The sequence below is a fragment of the Ranitomeya imitator genome, chromosome 1 (genome assembly GCF_032444005.1).
Source record: "Ranitomeya imitator isolate aRanImi1 chromosome 1, aRanImi1.pri, whole genome shotgun sequence".
Classification (NCBI taxonomy): domain Eukaryota; kingdom Metazoa; phylum Chordata; class Amphibia; order Anura; family Dendrobatidae; genus Ranitomeya; species Ranitomeya imitator.
In genome coordinates, this window is record NC_091282.1 from 371,482,037 (window position 1) to 371,503,425 (window position 21,389).

Genomic DNA, 21,389 nt, shown 5'->3' on the forward strand with positions numbered 1-21,389 from the left:
AGAATTATCTTCCTCTCCCTTGCATGGGGATGAATGGTATAGAAAATGTTAAGACGAGAGCCCCTGAATAGGACAGGCTCAGCCGGTCCACCATCTCTCAAATTCACATACGTTCTTATTAGTTGTGGAATGAGAATCTGTTGTAATTGTATTCTCCAGGGGATGAGACAAAATTGACCTGTTATAAGTCCGGTTTCACACGTCAGTGGCTCCGGTACGTGAGGTGACAGTTTCCTCACGTACCGGAGCCACTGACACATGTAGACACAGTTAAATCAATGCATCTGTGCAGATGTCATTGATTTTTTGCGGACCGTGTCTCCGTGTGCCAAACACGGAGACATGTCAGTGTTCGTGGGAGCGCACGGATTACACGGACCCATTAAAGTCAATGGGTCCGTGTAAAACACGTACCGCACACGGACGTTGTCCGTGTGCAGTCCGTGTGCCGTGCAGGAGACAGCGCTACTGTAAGCGCTGTCCCCCACACTGGTGCTGAAGCCGCGATTCATATTTTCCCTGCAGCAGCGTTTGTTGCAGAGAAGATATGAATAATCGTGTTTAAAATAAATATCCATGTGCCCAACCCCCTCCCACCCCCTGTGCGCCCCTCGCTGTTATTTAAATACTCACCCGGCTCCCTCGCTGGCTGGCGCTGCTTCCTGTCCTAGCCGCACCTTCTACTGTATGAGCGGCCACGTGGGGCCGCCCATTACAATCATGAATATGCAGCTCCACCTCCCATAGGAGTGGAGCCGCATATTCATTACTGTAAATGAGCGGTCCCACGTGACCGCTCATACAGTAGAAGGTGCGGCCAGGACAGGAAGCAGCGCCAGTCAGCGAGGGAGCCGGGTGAGTATTTTAATAACAGTGGGAGGGAGGGTGGGCACATGGAGCTTTATTTTAAACACGATTATTCATATCTTCTCTACAGCAAACGCTGCTGCAGGGAAGATATGAATCGCGGCTTCAGCACCAGATGCAGGGGACAGCGCTAAACTTTAGCGCTGCCTCCTGCACGGTGCGTGTGGTACCCAGTGGGCACACGGGCGACACACATGTGCCGCAAGTGTGCCATACTGATGTGCCACAGATACGCAGCGGCACACGGACACGGATAATTCCGGTACCGATTTTTCCGGTACCGGAATTATCTGGACCTGTGAGACTGCCTTTAAAGAGTGCAGACTATACTAGGTGGCTGAGATACAGCGGTTTCATTCGAATCTGTCGCATTCCTCCCAGCAGAGTCAAGGACAAGCTTGGCTATAAGTGGGAAACATTAGAGGGAGTGGACAATACCAACCAGTGACATTGGTGATTTCAAGGAGTATTTAAGGGAATCTGTCAGCAGGTTTCTTGCATGTAATCTGAAGACAGCATGCTGTAAGGTTATGTGCATACGTTCAGGTTTTTTCGTGTTTTTTTGCGGTAAAAACGCTATAAAAACTCATTAAAAATGCATACATTATGCATCCTATTATTAAGTTATTAAGAATGCATGTTTTGTGCACATGATGCGTTTTTTCCGCGAAAAAAATGCATCCCGGTAAAAAAAAGCAGCATGTTCATTAATTTTGCGGATTTTCTGCGTTTTTCCTGCTATTTTATGCATTTGGGAAAAAAACGCATCAAAAACACGTCAAAACATGTGAAAAACGCGGTAAAATCGCGGTAAAAACGCATGCAGATTTCTGGCAGAAATGTCCGTTTTTTGTCAGGAAAATTTCTGCAAGAAATCCTGACGTGTCCACATACCCTAAAGGTACCTTCACACATAACGATATTGTTAACGATATCGTTGCTATTTGTGACGTAGCAACGATATCGTTAATGAAATCGTTCTGTGTGACAGCGACCAACGATCAGGCCCCTGCTGGGAGATCGTTGGTCGCTGAATAAAGTCCAGAACTTTATTTCGTCGCTGGACTCCTGCTGACATCGCTGGATCGGCGTGTGTGACACCGATCCAGCGATGTCTTCACTGGTAACCAGGGTAAACATCGGGTAACTAAGCGCAGGGCCGCGCTTAGTAACCCGATGTTTACCCTGGTTACCATGCTAAAAGTAAAAAAAAACAAACACTAGATACTTACCTACCGCTGTCTGTCCTCCAGCGCTGTGCTCTGCACTCCTCCTGTACTGTCTGTGAGCCGGAAAGCAGAGCGGTGACGTCACCGCTCTGCTTTCCGGCTCACAGACAGTACAGGAGGAGAGCAGAGAAGCAGAGCACAGCGCTGGAGGACAGACAGCGGTAGGTAAGTATCTAGTGTTTGTTTTTTTTACTTTTAGCATGGTATCCAGGGTAAACATCGCGTTACTAAGCGCGGCCCTGGGCTTAGTTACCCGATGTTTACCCTGGTTACCGGCATCGTTGGTCGCTGGAGAGCTGTCTGTGTGACAGCTCTCCAGCGACCAAACAGCGACGCTGCAGCGATCCGGATCGTTGTCGGTATCGCTGCAGCGTCGCTTAATGTGAAGGGGCCTTAAGGGTTCAAACACAGATTTCAGCGATGCCTCTCTTATCAAGCTCCATGCTGTTGTTTACTTACAATGAATGTTTTAGCACTAGAAGCTTATCATTACTGGGACACAGAAGCACCTGCCTGGTACTCTGACTCCACCCCCTCCTGTGATAGGGAGCTCACTGTCTATGGAATTTTTACATGGAGAGCCTGGTGTGGTGCAGTGTTAGCTTTCAAAGCTCTGCTTCATTGCTAAGTCTAAAAACTCTGATTGTGCCAAAATGGCTGCACCCAGTAATCTAAGTGATACATCGTTGGATTCAGGGTTTCTTTGCATACATTTCGCTTCTCTCATATGAGGTAGGAAAAGCCTGCTGACAGATTCCCTTCAAAGGGCATCTCATGTATGAACAGTGGGAATGAACCAATATGTTGTGACTGAGATCAGAAAAATTTTATTTTTCTACTCAGAAAAATGAAGAGGCAGTGAAAGGTTCTATAGATTTTGAGTTGCACACTAGGGGCATTTTAGAATAGGCTTCTTATGTAAAGAGTTAGGTCAGTCCTCTGTATGACATAACGCCTTTTCAAGTTGGGTTCAGTCTTTTGATTTGTGTTTCACAGGAAGAGCTCAGCTCCAGGCCCCGTGTCACTCCCTGCACCCAGCACATCTGGCCCGGTCCCCCCTCCTGTGGCAGTCAGCAATTTCTCATATCTTGCTCTCCATCCATCCCTTTCTCTTGTCACTCGAGCCACCTCCTGCTGCAATTGTTGAAGTTGACGAGAGAGCTGACACTTCTCTGTCTCCAGGACATGACGTTGCTGCACCCGTTTGTACCGGCAGGACTGGGCATAACCTCGGTTCTTCAATGTGCGCCTGCGTTGCTTTAGTCGCAAAGCTTCTTCTTTACTGAAACCCCGCAGTTGGCGATTCAACTCCCGCACAGACATTCCTACCAATTGCTCATCAGAAAAACGTTCAGACAGGGGAGATAGCTGTGGAAAAATACAGCAATGTTAGCACATTAATAAAAACATTTTTGTTTATGCAAAAAATCTATGATGTCTGATATAGTGCAAGTTCACACCATGTTTTTGCCATATGGGAAAAAGATGCTCTAGAAAAAGACTATTATGTGGCTACCAAATATCACCACCGATCCCACCAAAATCCTCCACGCTCGCCCTTGTTCACACAGCAGTATTTGGCCAGTAGTTTTAATGTGTATCAGTAAGCCAAAACTAGGAGTGTAAAGGCCCCCAATACACAGTAGATTAAAGAGATTGTCCAGGAAGGATAAACTATTGTTAAAATAGCATACAATACTGAAAAAATAAAACAGTCATACTCACATTCCCTGATGGCCCACAGGTTCTATTCCAACTTTACCCATTCCCCAGGTCTGCGCTTCCTCATCTCATCCAATCCAGAAATGTACAGAAATGCCCATAAAGCCAAATAACTCATGTTGGTTTCCCACTATAGCCTGTAACTTGCTGAGCAAGCATTTCAGGACATATCCAGTGTGTCGATCATGGGATCAGGAAGCACATAGCATAGGAACCATGCAGCTTTGGAATAAGACTTGCAGAGTGTGGCACTTAGTCACTTCTCACAGACAAGCCGTGAGGTGGGGAAGTCAAGGAGTCTGAAGTTAAATGCCAGGAGGGTATGTCAAAGACACAGGGATAAAACAGACGAATAGTCAGAGGCAAAGTTCGGGGTCAGGTAACTAAGGTCAGAGAGCGTCAAAGGCAAAAGGGGTAATGCATACAAGTAGTCAAAAGGCCATTCCAAGATTCGGCAACAAAATTCAGAGTATCATGACACAAAAGAACAAGTTCTTTGAGCAAGGCTACAACTGACAATGGTCTAACCATTGCCAGCCAGCTAATCAATCTGAACGGGTGACACATGGAGGAAACCCCACAATCCTAGCCAGATATGAAAGCTCTCAATACTGACAGCCAAGCATTCCCCTGCCTCAGACTGGATGATTGGGCTGTCACTCACCATACTTGAAAATCCAGCACGCACTTGATCCCATAAGGCGCCTGAGCTGTCACTCAGAATTTCCTTAGGTCACCATTAGTGCTGGAATCGTGACACAGAGTATCAAGAGGGTGAGTATGGCTTCCACTATTTTTGTTACGCAGCCTTTGCCATTGTAATAATACTTTATATTTCATTAACAATTCCTTTAACATCAGTTAAATCCGCCAATTTCAGTTACACCAACCGACCATCTAATAAGTATGGGGACCTTCTAGCTTTCCCCCAGCAGATGATATTGAGGGAGTTAAGGATCAGACATTCTGAATTCATACATAAGTCCTTAAATTCTCAGGGGAGATAAGCCACTGTCATGTTATGTTGACATTACCATGTTTTTCATTCACGTGCTGTCCATGAAAAAAAACAGACAGCTCTCGTATCCATGTTATTCAATAAGACTATTCGGAAAGTTTTTTTTTTCTTGGACCGAATGTCCATATGAAAAAATTCACAGCATGCACTACAGTAGTTTCTTTTGTATTTTGAATAAGACTCACCTATTCAAATTTATTGGTGCACAAAAATTATAGGATCCATTATGGATCAACCATATAGTAAAATATTTTGGAATTTTCATAAGATAGAAAACTCTATTTTGTCTTAAAAATTGACTGCTGGTGCGTAAAAGTAGATGCCATACGGATGCCACATAAATGCATCACAGTTGTTTCAACAGAAAACCCATAAACGTGTACGCAAGCCAAGTATTTAGATGTATGAGGGAGTCGTTTGTGCCAACAGCTAAGATCTATGAGTACCTAATAAACCTGGAAAAACATGGAAGCCTTTTTCAACAAATCTTGCAGATGTTCGTAGAACAAATTAATTTGTTATGTGGCATTTATTTTGACACGTCTGTTCACATTAGGAGATATGGCAGTCATCTGGGTTGACATCTAATGACGAAATAATCTATAGTACAGTGTGTAGTAAAATGAAAAGTTATTATCACTTATCAGACAGAAGACAACAGACAGAACAAGTCTGCTTGAGCACCTCAAGCTGGTCATAAAGCCGAGATTAGAGATTGGTTATAGGATAATGTTGGCTCACCGACTCATAAATATTGCCTTTGTGCCGCAAATCAAAAATGGGGAATTTCACATCAATTCCACCAAGCTCAGTCCCATCACAGGACACATAAGGTGAGGCTATGAAGTCAGAAGGGCATGGCTGAGCTACACTGTTTCCGTAACTCCCATAGGAATGAATTGGAGTTGTGTAAATTGCGCAACACAGCGAGCTATGCCTTTTCTGTAATTCTGGGGTTATGGCACCATGTAGCTCGCTGTCCGCTGTGCACAGCTTTATCCTTAGCCTCACTTTATGTTACCAGTGATTGGATACTGTTATTATCCTCTCAGCCATGAAATGCTGGACCCCTCAAGTCTTCATTCCAGATACAGTACACTAACAGCTCAGCAATACATTGATTTTGTTGTGGACCCAGTGGCACGGCCATTTCTCCAAAGTGTCACAGGAGCCGAAAATGGTAATGCCAGGCTTCATGTTGCTTGTACTTTTATGAGCAGCCTGTGTGATCTAAACATGTTACCATGCCCTGCAGCATCACTGGACTCGTATCCTATCGCACACATCTAGGACATCATTGGTCGGTAATTGCAAAAGGAGTTGCCAGCAGTGGATCTTGTTAATTTCTGTGCCCAAGTGCATTCACAGTGGCAGAACATTCCTCAGACAACCAATGATAACTTCATTGATAGCATGTCAAGGCATATTAGAGTATGTATTTCACGCTCATACTCAATACTGAGTAAATTGAAATGTTTTGAAAATGTTGTTTCAATTTGCACATCATTCATGTATCTATCAACCCAGTGATTTCCATAATTCCACATCTTTTCCTTATTAAAGGGGTTCTCTGAGAATGAGATTAAATGGTAGGGACTGCAGACTAATGACACACAGCTCCCAAGACCTGCATCACACCTGTCAAGAGCAGTATCACAAATACTTCGGTCAACAGCCAGGAGCATGGCTGTAATATGTGAAGAAATACAGTATTTCTCTTCCTCGCTCGGATTTCTCCTGCTTCATCCTCTTTAATTTATTATTTTACAGTTGGACACAGTCAGTTTCTGTGCTCTGCTATAAAGCTATCAGACTGACAGAGGAGGAGGTTGGAGATCTCCTTGCTGAGCATTTGTGTTAAAACATGTATTACTTCACATATTGCAGCTGTGCTCCCGTCTGAATGAGGTATGTGTGATACAGCTCTTGTCTAATATACAATTTTCCAAAATTGCGAAAAATTGTAGCAAAAACATAAATATTGCAATTTTACCACATTTGACAGCAAAAAACGCCCCTCAGCTAGAACTTGTGAATGCAGTCTTATAGAGATCTAATTGAATCATCATAAAGGGAACCTGTCACCCCCTAAATCGAAGGTGAGCTAAGCCCACCGGCATCAGGGGCTTATCTACAGCATTCTGAAAGATGAGAAAAAGAGGTTAGATTATACTCACCCAGGGGCGGTCCCGGTGCGGTCCGGTCTGATGGGTGTCACGGTCCGGTCCAGCACCTCACATCTTCTTACGATGACGTCCTCTTCTTGTCTTCACGCTGTGGCTCTGGCGCAGGCGTACTTTGTCTGCTCTGTTGAGGGCAGAGCAAAGCACTGCAGTGCGCAGGCGCTGGGAAAGTTAAGAGAGGCTCGGCGCCTGCACACTGCAGTACTTTGCTCTTCCCTCAACATGGCAGATAAAGTGCGCCAGAGCCACAGCGTGAAGACAAGAAGAGGACGTCATCCTATGAAGATGGGAGGCCCCGGACTGCGACACCCATCGGATTGGACCGCACGCCCAGGTGAGTATAATCTAACCTCTTTTTCTCATCTTTCAGGATACATCGGGGGCTTATCTACAGCATTACAGAATGCTGTAGATAAGCCCCTGATGCTGGTGGACTTAGCTCATCTTTGATTTTGGGGGTGACAGGTTCCCTTTAATAATGCAGTTATTGCCGCCACATTTTTAGGGCCTAAGTCATAAAAACTTTTATGTCAACTGCTGGTGTAAAAACCTTTGAAAAGTCACATAATTTGAGCACAACTGTTGACTGGTGGATCCTACAAAGTGGGTGGCGGCAGTTGCTACGCCACAAATCTTGCTCCAGCAGGGACTGCAGCACAATTTGTGGTGAAGCATATAAAGAGAGGAAATAAAGAAAATCTGCTGGAGTAGTGTTTTAACATTTATCCCTGGTCATGTTGCAAGAGATGGGCATAGAGTTATATGGCAGCTACCTCTCCTACATGATACTTTGCTAGATAGTCTCTTTTACTCTAAAAGAGATTAAATTTGCAAACGAGTGACTCATGTTTGTAATGATAACTCATGTTAATGATAACTGTTCCATATATGATAAGAATGTCAATTGCCATCTACTTGTAATAATAATGTTGTCAGTCAGTTGGCAATTTTATTTAAAGGTTTTGTCTAGGATTACATTTTTCCAGCCCTCTTATACAATATAGAGATAGTCTTTCCAGAAATAATCTCTTCTTAAATGCAAACACCAGGACAGTTGGCTCTTCACCCCAGAACTCGCTCACTTCAACTCTCGTAAACAGCTAATAGGTGTGGAGGGATGGGAGAAGGTAGAAGGACTTGTGAAGGAGCCTATGGGGTGGAATGTGAGGGACAATGTGATGGGGTGAGGGGACAGTATTAGGGGAATATATATGGGCACAATATGAAAAGGGGATCCCGTTTGGGGAGGGGGCAGCATGGTGGGGGACACTTAAATGGAACCAGTCACAGATCCCCAAATACTATTAAACTGCAGATTAATAGCGTTCTAAAGCTGCCCAGCCACTGAACTGAAAACACAGCTCCCAGGGGAAAATTATCTTTATTCCTCCAATCAGCGTCCAGCTTTCAGTCGTGCCAGCAGGTCCTCAGTTACAATTCAGTAGACACTGAGCGACTTCCGTATTGTTGTGATGCAAGTAGAGACAAGTATCAGTCAGTTCTCAGGTGATTTACAGCTGCCACTCACTATGTACTGAATGGTGAATGAAAATGCGGTGGAATGCCTGCATGACTGAAAGCCGGAGGCTGCAGGGAAGAATACATTTCATTTTCTCCTGGTAGGTGTGCTTTCAATGCGGCAGTCGGGCAGCATTAGAAAGCTATTAACTTGCATTTCATCCCTATATCTGCAAAGTAATAGCATTTGAGGACATGACAGGTTCTCTTTAGATATGGTCAATTTGACAACTTTAGGTAAGAAAGACAGAGATGAACTATAACCACCACTGTCATTCCTTATTAGCTATAAGGGCAGACATCATGGAGGCAATATTTTATAGAAGATGACAGTGTGGAGACCATGTTCCATAAGAGGGAGAATGAGGGGGTCATAATTTGTACAGCAAGCACAGTGAGGGGCAATTGCTTATTCAGGGGTCCCACAAGTGAAGCAGGGTCCCCAGGGGTGCTATGGTGTGTGGCCAAGATGATGATATGTGCCGATGAATAAATGGAGGAGACAAGCTGTAAGTCTTTACCTGGTTTAGTGCAGATGGTAAGCCACAGTCCAGGGCACTGGCAGCAGGTACATTAGGAGTCCAATCAGTCCAGAGACAAGTGGAATCCCCTTGGCAGGTCAGGATGGGGGGCTTCCACTCTGCGCTTGCTGTGTCTGAGGTCCCTGCTGCCACTAAGTGCTCCAAACAAGGTCCTAGTTGTTTCCCCTGTCCTGGGACAGGTAACTGTATGGTAGGCAGCTTGAGCCGTACCTACTGGGGGTCTCCGCATGGTGACTCCAGGCTCCAGGGTGCTGCTATAGCACAGGTGTGAATGGGCAATGTTCGTGTAATCCTATGCCCTCCGGTTCTGCTCTGTGTCTTAGAATTTCAACAAAAGCCTCGGGCTCCCGGTACCCGGTTTCTGCACACTGACTCTTTGGAGGCCGACTCGTAGCCTCCTTGATTCCTGTGTCTCCTATCTGCTCCCTTCCTGTCTGTCTTCACTCACAGACTGTCTGTCCAAACTCAACTCAACTGCACTCACTGGTCTCCTGGGACTAACTGTCTGACTCATCTTCCAAACCAGGATCTTTATTCAGGGAAGTTGCCCTAAAACAGGGTTCTGAGCTCCCCCTCCTGGCCTGGATTTGGAACGTGTTGTGTGTGTGATAACCTGCCAAATGGAATCTCACTTGTCTCCAGGCATAGCACTACCCTGCCCGAGAGGAAGGCAGCACTACTGTGGTACCCAAACTCCTGGGATGCCACAGTTACATGTAAATGTTTATTTGTGGGTGCAGCACCCCAGAGATCTGGTCGTTGCAGTAACGTCGCTCTGCCACTAAGGGGAGTGATGGTACATCTGATGGCACTAAAGGAGTTCTTCTGTCCAGGTATCACAGCACACATTACACTTCACACTCCGGCCACTAGGGGGAGCAAAAGGCCTATTTATTAGGTCACTCCTCACACTGGTAAAACTAGGGGTTGGACAGGAAGTTAGGAGAACGCAGCCTGGGAGAGCTCCAGGGAGGACCTGTCAGAACTGGGAAATCTGGCAGGTACCTAGCTGAAAGGACAGATTGTTACGGAACCGCACCTGCACTACCTTGCGGCGGTATCTAAAGAAAGGACACGAAGCGAAGGATATTGTGGACAGTGAGAAAAGAGATCACATACAAAGGAGAACCAGTAGCAGTCATGCCCCGAGAACGTCAACATCCTACTGAGGCGCATAGCCGGTGGCCGGAGCACCGAGGAAGTAACAGTCTCCGCATTACTTCAAACAGCGGCAGGACAGTTAATTACAGGTTGGCTGTCTACCATACATCACCTAAGAAAAACATAGGAGGCAATCGTGGGAGAGGGGCGACACTAGGGTCCCAGAATAACTCCAGGCCTACCCATCATAAAGGTGCGTCCTAGCCATAACAAACCTGGGGGACTGAGAGAGAAAGATCTAGAAAGAACGAGAATAGAAGTTGTGAGGACTATCCCGAATGCTCAGCAGAGAAGCACTACAACACACAGGCGCTAGTGGTAGGCACTGATTTCCACCTGCAAAGAGAACTCTGGATGTGCCTTCGGACCGGCCGGTCTCAGACAGCCCTGTTAACTGTGCTCTGGATTGCGGACCCTGAAACCTTCAGTAAAAAGGTAAAGAGACTGTAATTCTGTGTCCTCGTTATTCCTTGCATCTTGCACTACGCACCATCACCTTTCATTGGACGCCCCTTAGCAGGGTCACGGACCAGGTCCAGCCACCGTGACATCCCCAGAACTGAGCCAGCAGAGGACCGGTACCGAGTAACCCGTGGCCCTGCGTCTGGGGGCGCTCCAACTTGGCGTCACGAACAGGATCTACTTAAGCCTGAAAAATCAGGTCATGTGTGCCTTGGAATTGTGATTGAACTGTGACTTATTGCAAAGACTGTGTATTGCTATTTGCCGCCAAAAATCCGCCATTGCCGTGACGGGTGGAGCGCGAGGGGAGGAGCCATAGCTTCATGGGTGGAGCCGGCTGGAAAAGAGCGCGGAGCGGAAGACGCGGTGAGGCGCCGATCCCGGAAGGAGAACCCCGACCCCGACAGGTTAGCAAGGGGGAAGGACAGCCATGTCGGATCCCGGAGGAGCGGAGGCGGCGGCCACAGCTGCAGACCCGGGAGCACTTCCAGATTCCATGGTAGATGCAGCCACGGGTCTGATCCCACCGCCGGATGCCGCGGGGATTGCCGCTTCCATCAACCAGCCGGGTACTGCCGCCGCTACAGCAGCCATTATGCCCTTCTCTATGCCATACCTACCAGGAGCCGCCTGGCTCCCGTGATACTTCGGAGAAGCTCATACGTTAACTGACTTTAAAGAGGGGATTTGTAGCCTGCTCGAGTTTTATCCCTTGACGGAGCCTCAGAAAGTTCATATGATAACCGGCCAACTCTTTGGAGCAGCATTGAGGGAAGTGAAGTCCTGGCCCGCTGCAGACAAGAAAACTGCGCAACAGGGGTTTGCCAAGCTTAAAACCACCTTTGACACCCGCACCACTACGGAAATTAAATTGACATTCTATGGGTGCAAGCAGAGGCCGCAGGATAGCTTACGGGACTATGCTCTTAATCTTCAGGAGGCGCTGCGGGCCATCAAGCAAAGTGACCCAGACAGCATGCAAGATGAAGATAAACTCCTGAAGGAGCGGTTCATCGAAGGGCTCCTGTGCAGTAACCATAGGGCCCAGCTACACTTCCTGGTCATGCAGAATCCAGACCTAACTTTTGCGCAATTCAAAGATAAAGCTATCCAGGCACTACCAGAGCGACAGCCCAGCCGTGCCACACTTCCCAGGCGTCAAGCCCTCACATACCACCTGGAGGTGGCGCCGGACGCACCTGTCTCCGCCGAGGCCGATGCCCAGATCCTGGAAGACGACTCCCCTGCAGGACTGCGCCTCCAGGTACAGGAACTGACCAGGAGCGTTGCCGCCCTAGCCCGGACCATCCAGTCCCTACAGGAGGCCCCCAAGGAGAAGATCCAGCTGGCTTCCCGACCGGAAGATGTCCCCTGGCAGCGACCAAGGAGAGTTCCATCGACCAGAGGCAGAGACGACGATCGTTTTCATCGGGATGGACAACCTATCTGCCGCCGCTGCCACCAGGTGGGCCATCTTGCAAGGTACTGTCAGTTAAACGTGCAACCCCTGGGGCCAAGGGCCAACCCCCAGGAGTAGAACACCCAGGCCCGCAAAATTGGAGAGCCAAATATGTTGGGGGGCGTCCGGTCCTCCCCATCGTGATCGACGGTATCCCCATGAATGCTTTGCTGGACACCGATTCCCAGGTGACAAGTATGCCCTACATTCTTTATATACGTTATTGGGAGGACACCGACATTACCCGTGCCCCCGATGATGATTTCACTATAATAGCTAGCAATGGTCAGCCACTGCCGCAAGTGGGGTACAAAGAGGTCACTATTAAGGTGGGGCGGGTAGAATTGGAGGCCCAAGGAATTGTCATTGTTGATATTGACCGGCGTGAACGTAACCCCATGATGACCATCGGTACGAATGTCATAGAAAATTGTCTTGCAGAAGTTATTGTTTTGTTGCAGCAAGTAGCAGAGACAGCTGGTTACAGTGAACAACGTGCCTTACAGAAAGAAATCAGGGCCCTAATGCGGAGACAGGAAATGGAGCTGACTGGTGGTGAAATTGGCCGGGTCACAGTGAGTGATTCGAACCCCATTGCAATACCCCCCAGGAGTGAAATGTTAATATGGTGTCGGGCAGCCATAGGTCTCGGGGGTAAAGACTATCAGGCCCTGGTAGAACCTGTGTATTCAGAGAATAGGCCTACCCTCCTGACAGCCAGAGGGGTGGTTGACGTCCGCAAGGGGAGGGTGCCGGTAAGTGTTCTTAACTGGGGGGAGGAGGACCACCTAACTAAATATGTCACACTTGCCAAGCTGTTTACTGTTAATAATAGGGTGATACAGGCACCCGGGCCCTTGGCTCCGTCCAAGTCAGCGGAGGACAACGGCTCTGCAGAGCAATCAAAAGATTGGTGCCAAGAATTACATGTGGGCACTGATGCTACTCCATCTCACCAGATACAGGGGGCCTACAGGGTGGTTCACGAGTATGAGCGGGTATTCAGCAAACATTCCCTTGATTTCGGGCGGGTAATAGGGATTCAACATCACATCCCCACAGGAGATCACCCACCCGTAAAAGAAAGATACCGTCCTGTACCCCCAGCTCATTATCAGTGTGCCAAGGACATGTTGCGAGAGATGAAGGAGGCTGGGGTAGTGAGAGACAGCTGTAGCCCCTGGGCAGCTCCGTTAGTCCTCGTTAGAAAGAAAGATGGCACCATGAGGATGTGTGTGGATTATAGGCAATTAAACCGCATTACACATAAGGATGCATACCCCCTGCCTAGGAAAGAGGAGTCCTTGGCTGCGTTAAAGTCTGCTAATTACTTTTCTACCTTAGATCTCACCAGTGGGTACTGGCAGGTTCCCGTGGAAGAGGCGGACAAGGAAAAGACAGCGTTCACGATGCCGATGGGTCTCTGCGAGTTCAACTACATGCTGTTCGGATTGTGTAACGCCCCGGGGACGTTCCAGAGGATGATGGAGTGCTGTTTGGGACACAAGAACTTTGAGACCGTGCTGCTGTATCTGGACGATGTCATTGTCTTCTCTAAGACCTATGAAGACCATTTGAAGCACCTGGCCGAGGTATTTGAAGCGCTGTCCAACTTTGACTTAAAGGTGAAACCGTCCAAATGCCATCTGCTCAAACCCAAAGTACAGTACCTGGGCCATGTGGTGAGTGCCGAAGGAGTGGCCCCAGACCCCGATAAGGTCACGGTGATCAAGGACTGGCTGCAGCCCAGTAACCTTCATGAAGTCCAGCAGTTCCTCGGGTTGGTGGGCTACTACCGGAGGTTTATCAAGGACTTCACCAAGAAGGCCGCGCCATTGCAAGACCTGTTGGTGGACCAGCCCAAGAAACCCAAGGGTAAGAATACCCCGCTGGATTGGAATGACGGACTGGAAGGATCGTTCACTTGCTTAAAATCGGCACTGATGGGAGAAGAAGTACTAGCCTACCCTGAATACGACCAACCGTTTGTATTGTATATGGACGCCAGCAACGTGGGGCTGGGAGCTGTGCTGTCCCAGGTCCAAAAGGGCAAGGAACAAGTAATCGCTTAAGCCAGCAGGAAGCTTCGCCCCACTGAAAGGAACCCGGACAACTACAGTTCCTTTAAGCTGGAGTTCCTCGCCGTCGTTTGGGCCGTGACAGAGAGGTTCAAGCACTATCTGGCCTCAGCGAAATTCAATGTCTTCACGGATAATAATCCACTTACGCACTTGGACACAGCGAAACTCAGCGCCTTGGAGCAGCGGTGGATGGCCCGGTTGTCCAATTACGACTTCACCATCAAGTACCGGGCGGGGCACAAGAATGCGAATGCCGATGCATTATCCCGAATGCCTCACCTCCCTGAAACGGAGGATGATCCAGAAGCATTTGAAGAAGTGGAGCTGCCCGCTTTCCATCGTCCCAAGGCAACTCAGTGTTCCCATCAGGTGGAGAACAGGCGCAGAAACAAACAGGGCGCCCCGTTGAATCCCCTGCCCCACCACGGGTGGACAGAGAACCAGGATGGTGACCCTGCGGTCCGTCGGGTGAAAGAGCTCCTGATGCAGGCAGGTTTGCATCCCGGCCCGGATGATCCACCGGAGGCATTACAGTTGTGGAAGGAGAGGGGCAAACTGTTTATTCACGATGGCAAGCTGTGCCGAAGGAGCATCGACCCCCGCTCTCACGAATTGGTGTGGCAGATTGTGGTCCCCAGACAAGATTATTATTATTATTATTTATTTATATAGCACCATTGATTCCATGGTGCTGTACATGAGAAGGGGTTACATACAAGTTACAAATATCACATACAGTAAACAAACTAACAATGACGGACTGATACAGAGGGGCGAGGACCCTTCCCTTGCGGGCTTACATTCTACAGGATTATGGGGAAGGAGACAGTAGGTTGAGGGTTGCAGGAGCTCCGGTGTTGGTGAGGCGGTAGCTCCGGTGTTGGTGAGGCGGTAGCTCCGGTGTTGGTGAGGCGGTAGCTCCGGTGTTGGTGAGGCGGTAGCTCCGGTGTTGGTGAGGTGGTAGCTTCGATAGTGATGAGGCAGCAGCGGTGTCAGTGCAGGCTGTAGGCTTTCCTGAAGAGATAAGTTTTCAGATTCCGTCTGAAGGATCCGACTGTGGTTGATAGTCGGACGTGTTGGGGCAGAGAGTTCCAGAGGATGGGGGATATTCGGGAGAAGTCTTGGAGGCGATTGGATGAGGAGCGAATAAGTGTGGAGGAGAGAAGGAGGTCTTGGGAGGACCGGAGGTCACGTGAGGGAAGATATCGAGAGATTAGTTCAGAGATATATGGAGGAGACAGGTTGTGGATGGCTTTGTAGGTCAGTATTAGCAATTTGAACTGGATACGCTGAGGGAATGGGAGCCAGTGAAGAGATTTGCAGAGGGGGGAAGCGGAGGAGTAGCGAGGAGAGAGATGGATTAGTCGGGCAGCAGAGTTAAGGATGGACTGGAGAGGTGCAAGGGTGTTAGCAGGGAGGCCACAGAAAAGGATATTGCAGTAGTCAAGGCGGGAAATGATGAGGGCGTGCACAAGCATTTTAGTAGATTGGGGGTTGAGGAAAGGACGGATCCTGGAGATATTTTTGAGCTGGAGGCGACAGGAGGTGGAAAGAGCTTGGATGTGTGGTTTGAAGGACAGGGCAGAGTCGAAGGTTACTCCGAGGCAGCGGACTTCGGGTACAGGGGAAAGCATGATGTCATTGACTGCGATAGATAGGTCAAGTAAGGAAGATTTGTGGGATGGAGGAAAGATGTGCCAATGGTCCTGGGAGCGTACCACGATGGGGCAGGACAATTTGGATGGAGGAAGCTGGAGAGGCTACTCCGTGGGAGGTTCTACTGGATCGGCATGAGGAAGGCCATCGAGAAGTGGTGTTGAGAGTGTGGCCCCTGTAGCCTACACCGGAAGGATCGTGACAGCCAACGGGCTCCCTTGCAGCCCATCATCACCAAACGGCCGCTCGAGTTGGTCGCGCTGGATCACGTAAAGCTAACACCTAGCCGGTCAGGGTATATTTACGCTCTCACTATTGTGGACCACTATTCCAGATTCCTGGTAGTCGTACCAGTCAAAGATCTGATGGCTAGTACGGCTGCCAAAACCTTCCAGCAGTACTTTTGTCGACCCCATGGGTACCCAGAGAAGGTGTTGACCGATCAGGGGCCAGCATTTGAAGCGGAGGTATTCCAGGAGTTCTGCAATTTGTACGAGTGTAAGAAGATCAGAACCACGCCATACCATCCACAGACCAATGGGATGTGTGAGAAGATGAACCAAGTGGTGATCGACTTACTGAAGACCTTACCTGTAGAGGAGCGGAACTTGTGGCCTACAAAGTTACCAGACTTCGTAGATATGTACAACCACATTCCGGTGAATTCCACCAACTTCACCCCAGCGTACCTGATGCGAGGAAGGTCTAGCAAGTTGCCTGTCGATCTGGACATGGGGGTCCTGACCCCCGAAGATATATTGCCAGATGCGGATTGGGATACCGAGAGGCAGCAGAGGTACCGCAAAGTACAAGAATGTGTAGAAAGGAGTCTCGCTCAAGCCAGACAGAAGCATGAGAGGGACTACAACCAGTATGCTCCCGTGGCTCCATTGGCACCTGGTGAGCAGGTACTCAAACGAAAGAGGAGACTACACAAGCTTGATGACCAATGGGAAGCAAAACCGTATACCATTCTCTCCTCCGATTTCGACAATACGAAGGTCTGTCTCATCAGTAAAGACGGAGGGGAGACCTCAACGGCCATATCCAGAGACCACCTGAAAATATGCCCTGATAAGCTGAAAGAAGGGGAAACAGATTCCAGGACTTCTCCGCCCGTGGAAGAGGAGAAGATGATACACACTGTTGTTGGTGATTTTCCTCAGTCCTGGACTCAAATAAATCAGGCCATTGTGGTACCTGTCTTATCGTTTCGTCAACCAAGATCGCCAGAACTAAATGTGGTGCCGGGGCATCTGGACCCGCAAGCGCAGCCGACCCCACCAGAAGATGCGATGCCAACGGTCGAACCAGCGGGCCCTCGCTCTGTCATCGGTGAATCTGCCATGCCCACTGTTATGATCAGGTGGCCTTGGAGCAGCATGAAATGACCTTCGCTGGAGCAGTGGTAACTTTACTGACCGCAAACCCTGATCCTATCACCGCTACTAGAAGTAGCCGTGGGGTGTGCCTAACCAGACCTAGACACCTTGACACAGCCTAAGGACTAAATATCCCTAAAGATGGAAATAGGAAAAACTCTCTTGCCTCAGAGAAGACCCCCAAAGGATAGGTAGCCCCCCACAAATAATGACTGTGAGTAGGAGAGGAAAAGACACACGCAGACAGAAAACAGGGATAAGCAAAGGAGGCACTTCTACCTAGATAGGAAAGGATAGTACAGGATACTATTCGGTCAGCATAAAACACTACAAAATATCCACAGCAGAAAAATACAAAAACTCCACCACCTACTAAAGATGTGGAGAGTATATCTGCGACTCCAGCGAGTCCAACTAGACTGAGAAAAACATCAGGCACAGTCTAGCAGGAAAAAAATAGAAACAAGATCAGCACAGAAAATAAACACACAGCAGTGTGTCTAAAAAATGAAGCAAACACTTATCTTAGCTGAATTGGCAGCAAGCAGGAGGGGCCAGGCAGAGGACCAACACTTCCAAAGGAACATTGACTACTGGCAAGGACTAATGAGTCATGCACAGCTAAATACCCCAGTCCAAATTGCAATTAGCAAAAACACCTGTCCAAGACTGCTGCTCAGGAATAACTGCATTACCATCAACAACCATCGGAGGGAGCCTAAGAGCAGAATTCACAACAACCCACCACTAATAGTGGCAGCACTGAGGACTCCAGTATGCCAGTACTGCCCAGACTCAATAGAAGTGTAGCTAGAAGACAGTGCACTACACTAGCGATAGCAAGCGTAGCGGGTCCTGTCAGGCCAGTAGCAACCCCTGCGCTGCGGAGGTCTACGCGTAGCACCAAGAATCAGACTCCACTTCGCTATAGACCTTGGAGATATTAACGATAGTTACTATTTGGTTGAAAATGCTTGTGTAAATATCTGTGTTGTAAGTTTAAGAATGGACAATGGTGTGATGGACAGTGAATCACCCCAAAACTTGCACAGGGGCCCCTTTGTTTACCCGGGGTCCCTGCTGTTCTATGGTTGCACCTACTGAACTGGGAGTCAGGGACTGTGCATGACCAATCTTTTGCAACGTTCAAGCGTCCTTACCTTCCATAACGGAAAGCACTGTTATATTTATTTTTTTCATAGTATATAAGAATTTTTGTGTGTTTTCTACTAACATGTATTGTTATTCTTCTTTTCCCAGTCCGGGAGTACTGGATTTAACCGGGGGGGAGTGCAGCGCCCCAGAGATCTGGTCGTTGCAGTAACATCGCTCTGCCACTAAGGGGAGTGATGGTACGTCTGATGGCACTAAAGGAGTTCTTCTGACCAGGTATCACAGCACACATTACACTTCACACTCCGGCCACTAGGGGGAGCAAAAGGCCTATTTATTAGGTCACTCCTCACACTGGTAAAACTAGGGGTTGGACAGGAAGTTAGGAGAACGCAGCCTGGGAGAGCTCCAGGGAGGACCTGTCAGAACTGGGAAATCTGGCAGGTACCTAGCTGAAAGGACAGATTGTTACGGAACCGCGCCTGCACTACCTTGCGGCGGTATCTAAAGAAAGGACACGAAGCGAAGGATATTGTGGACAGTGAGAAAAGAGATAACATACAAAGGAAAACCAGTAGGAGTCGTGCCCCGAGAACGTCAACATCCTACTGAGGCGCATAGCCGGTGGCCGGAGAACCGAGGAAGTAACAGTCACCACGCATTACTTCAAACAGCGGCAGGACAGTTAATTACAGGTTGGCTGTCTACCATACATCACCTAAGAAGGACATAGGAGGCAATCGTGGGAGAGGGGCGACACTAGGGTCCCAGAATAACTCCAGGCCTACCCGTCATAAAGGTGCGACCTAGCCATAACAAACCTGGGGGACGGAGAGAGAAAGATCTAGAAAGAACGAGAATAGAAGTTGTGAGGACTATCCCGAATGCTCAGCAGGGAAGCACTACAACACACAGGTGCTAGTGGTAGGCACTGATTTCCACCTGCAAAGAGAACTCTGGATGTGCCTTCGGCCGGGCGGTCTCAGACAGCCCTGTTAACTGTGCTCTGGATTGCGGACCCTGAAACCTTCAGTAAAAGGTAAAGAGACTGTAATTCTGTGTCCTCGTTATTCCTTACACCTTGCACTACGCACCATCACCTTTCATTGGACGCCCCTTAGCAGGGTCACGGACCGGGTCCAGCCACCGTGACATCCCCAGAACTGAGCCAGCAGAGGACCGGTACCGAGTAACCCGCGGCCCTGCGTCTGGGGGCGCTCCATGGGTGCGATACAATTGTATATGGAGCAGACTTGACAGTTTGTAATTGATTGCTATACTGAGCTTGATAATGTATTCATGTACTGATGGTCGTTCTGGTGATGCATTCAAAATTTATAAAAGTTCTGGTGATGTACTAATATACAGCCAGCTGGCATGTGACTGTATGCAAATTGCATATGAGGGGTCACATGATGACTACTGAAATCGCTTAAGATGTGTATAGGAGGTGGACATCAAACTGAACTGGTGCAGTAAAAACTAGATTTGCCTATACCTAAAACCTTCTAGGGGTTAAAAAAAAAAATAAAGCACTACTAATTTCTTCTAGGGGTAAATCCTGATGACCTGTTCTTTTTTAAGAGGACTTAGTTATAGTGAAATTGTACTGAATTAGAAAAACATCTGTTTTCATCCAGAGTTGTGTGTATCTATTACTGCAGCTCAACTCCACTGAAGGGAATGGGACTGTGATGCAAAATTGTTGACAGCCTATGATGAAGTGTGGTTCAGTTTCTAGATTCAAGGAGCCTTGTTTCCTCTTGTAAAAACCTCTTTAAATTACAGACTATCATTTGAAAATCCTAGGCAACCAGTAGCATAGCTACTGGGGGGGCAGATAGTGTGGCCTGAAGGGCCAACTCGGAGCCACAGTACTTTTTACTGTATCGGCGTACGCATCACTCCGATACAGTTAAACTCTAAAGCAGATCGGGGAGACATGATCTCCCTGCACTGCAACCCAGCTGCTATGGGACCTTTGAGCCGGGGGTTGTAACCAATGATGAGAGAGGGAGGGTTAGCACAGCAGCGTGATGACGTCACTACATGGTGCTCGTCTTGCTGAGATGTGCATGTGCTCAGAGTGCTAGCTGCAGAGACCGGAGCAGCGGGGGAATGAGGAGAAGAGGTGAGTATTGTATATTTTTGTGGGGAGGGCATTACAATGTATGGAAGCCTATGGGAAGTGCATTATACTATATATAGAGGCCTATGGGGAGTGTGTTATACTATATAGAGGCCTAAGGGGAGTGAATTATACTACATGGTCCCAGATACAGCAGAAGACTCAGGAGTACGCGCAACTGTTGGCTGAACTTGGCCTACCTATGGGGAAACTTTGAACTCAAAAGAATTCCAGTCGCCGAGGACTGGCGAGCAAAAAGTGGGGAGGAATGTAACAAAAACCATGGGCCCTCTGGAAAATAAGTGCAGGAAGTGCAGGATGTGCCAATGATGAGGAGAGACTGCCACCTGCAGCCTATATCAAGTGGAACCAAAATATGCTGGAAGATTTGCAGGGGGAAGGACCTTGAGTGGTGGACCACATCAGGTGACTCTCTGTAAGGACTGACCCTGATTTTAAAGCCCTGGGCACCAAACCACGAGGAGATTTGGCACCAGGGAAGAGAGCAGGGCAGACTTGCTCCAGAGTCACTGCTGAGGCCACCGTGACAGGCGTCAGCAGGGAGTCTGTGCTACCTGGGTGTCAGTCACCACCTGGCAAGGTCCGGATCCCCCGGAAGATATCCCCGAGTCCCCGAGTCCGGCTTATGCTGGTCAGAGTCATAATCTGCGGCCTGCGCTGGTCAAGCTTCCAAGACCCAACTATGCCTCCCAAGATCTGAGGCCCGGTCCTATCTGCCTTGAACCTGAGAGACTTCAAGCCGAGAAGAGCAGTGCGGCGATTGCGACAGGAGAGGCACGGCAGCGAGAGAGGAGAAGCAGTGCGAGTGAGCAGGGCCTTCACTTCCAGCTATCACCTAGTGTACCAG

General features: G+C 48.5%; 1 protein-coding gene across 2 annotated transcripts in view; it reads right to left on the bottom strand.

Annotated features, from left to right (window-relative positions):
* Positions 1–2,457: 2,457 nt before the first annotated feature.
* Positions 2,458–21,389, bottom strand: part of NRL (neural retina leucine zipper) — a 35,480-nt gene continuing 16,548 nt past the window's right edge. For both annotated transcript variants that reach the window (XM_069761570.1, XM_069761563.1), the window contains exon 3: positions 2,458–3,464. In XM_069761570.1, the coding sequence (XP_069617671.1) occupies positions 3,087–3,464 (378 nt within the window). In that variant the 3' untranslated portion in view covers positions 2,458–3,086. The remainder of the gene's footprint in view (positions 3,465–21,389) is intronic.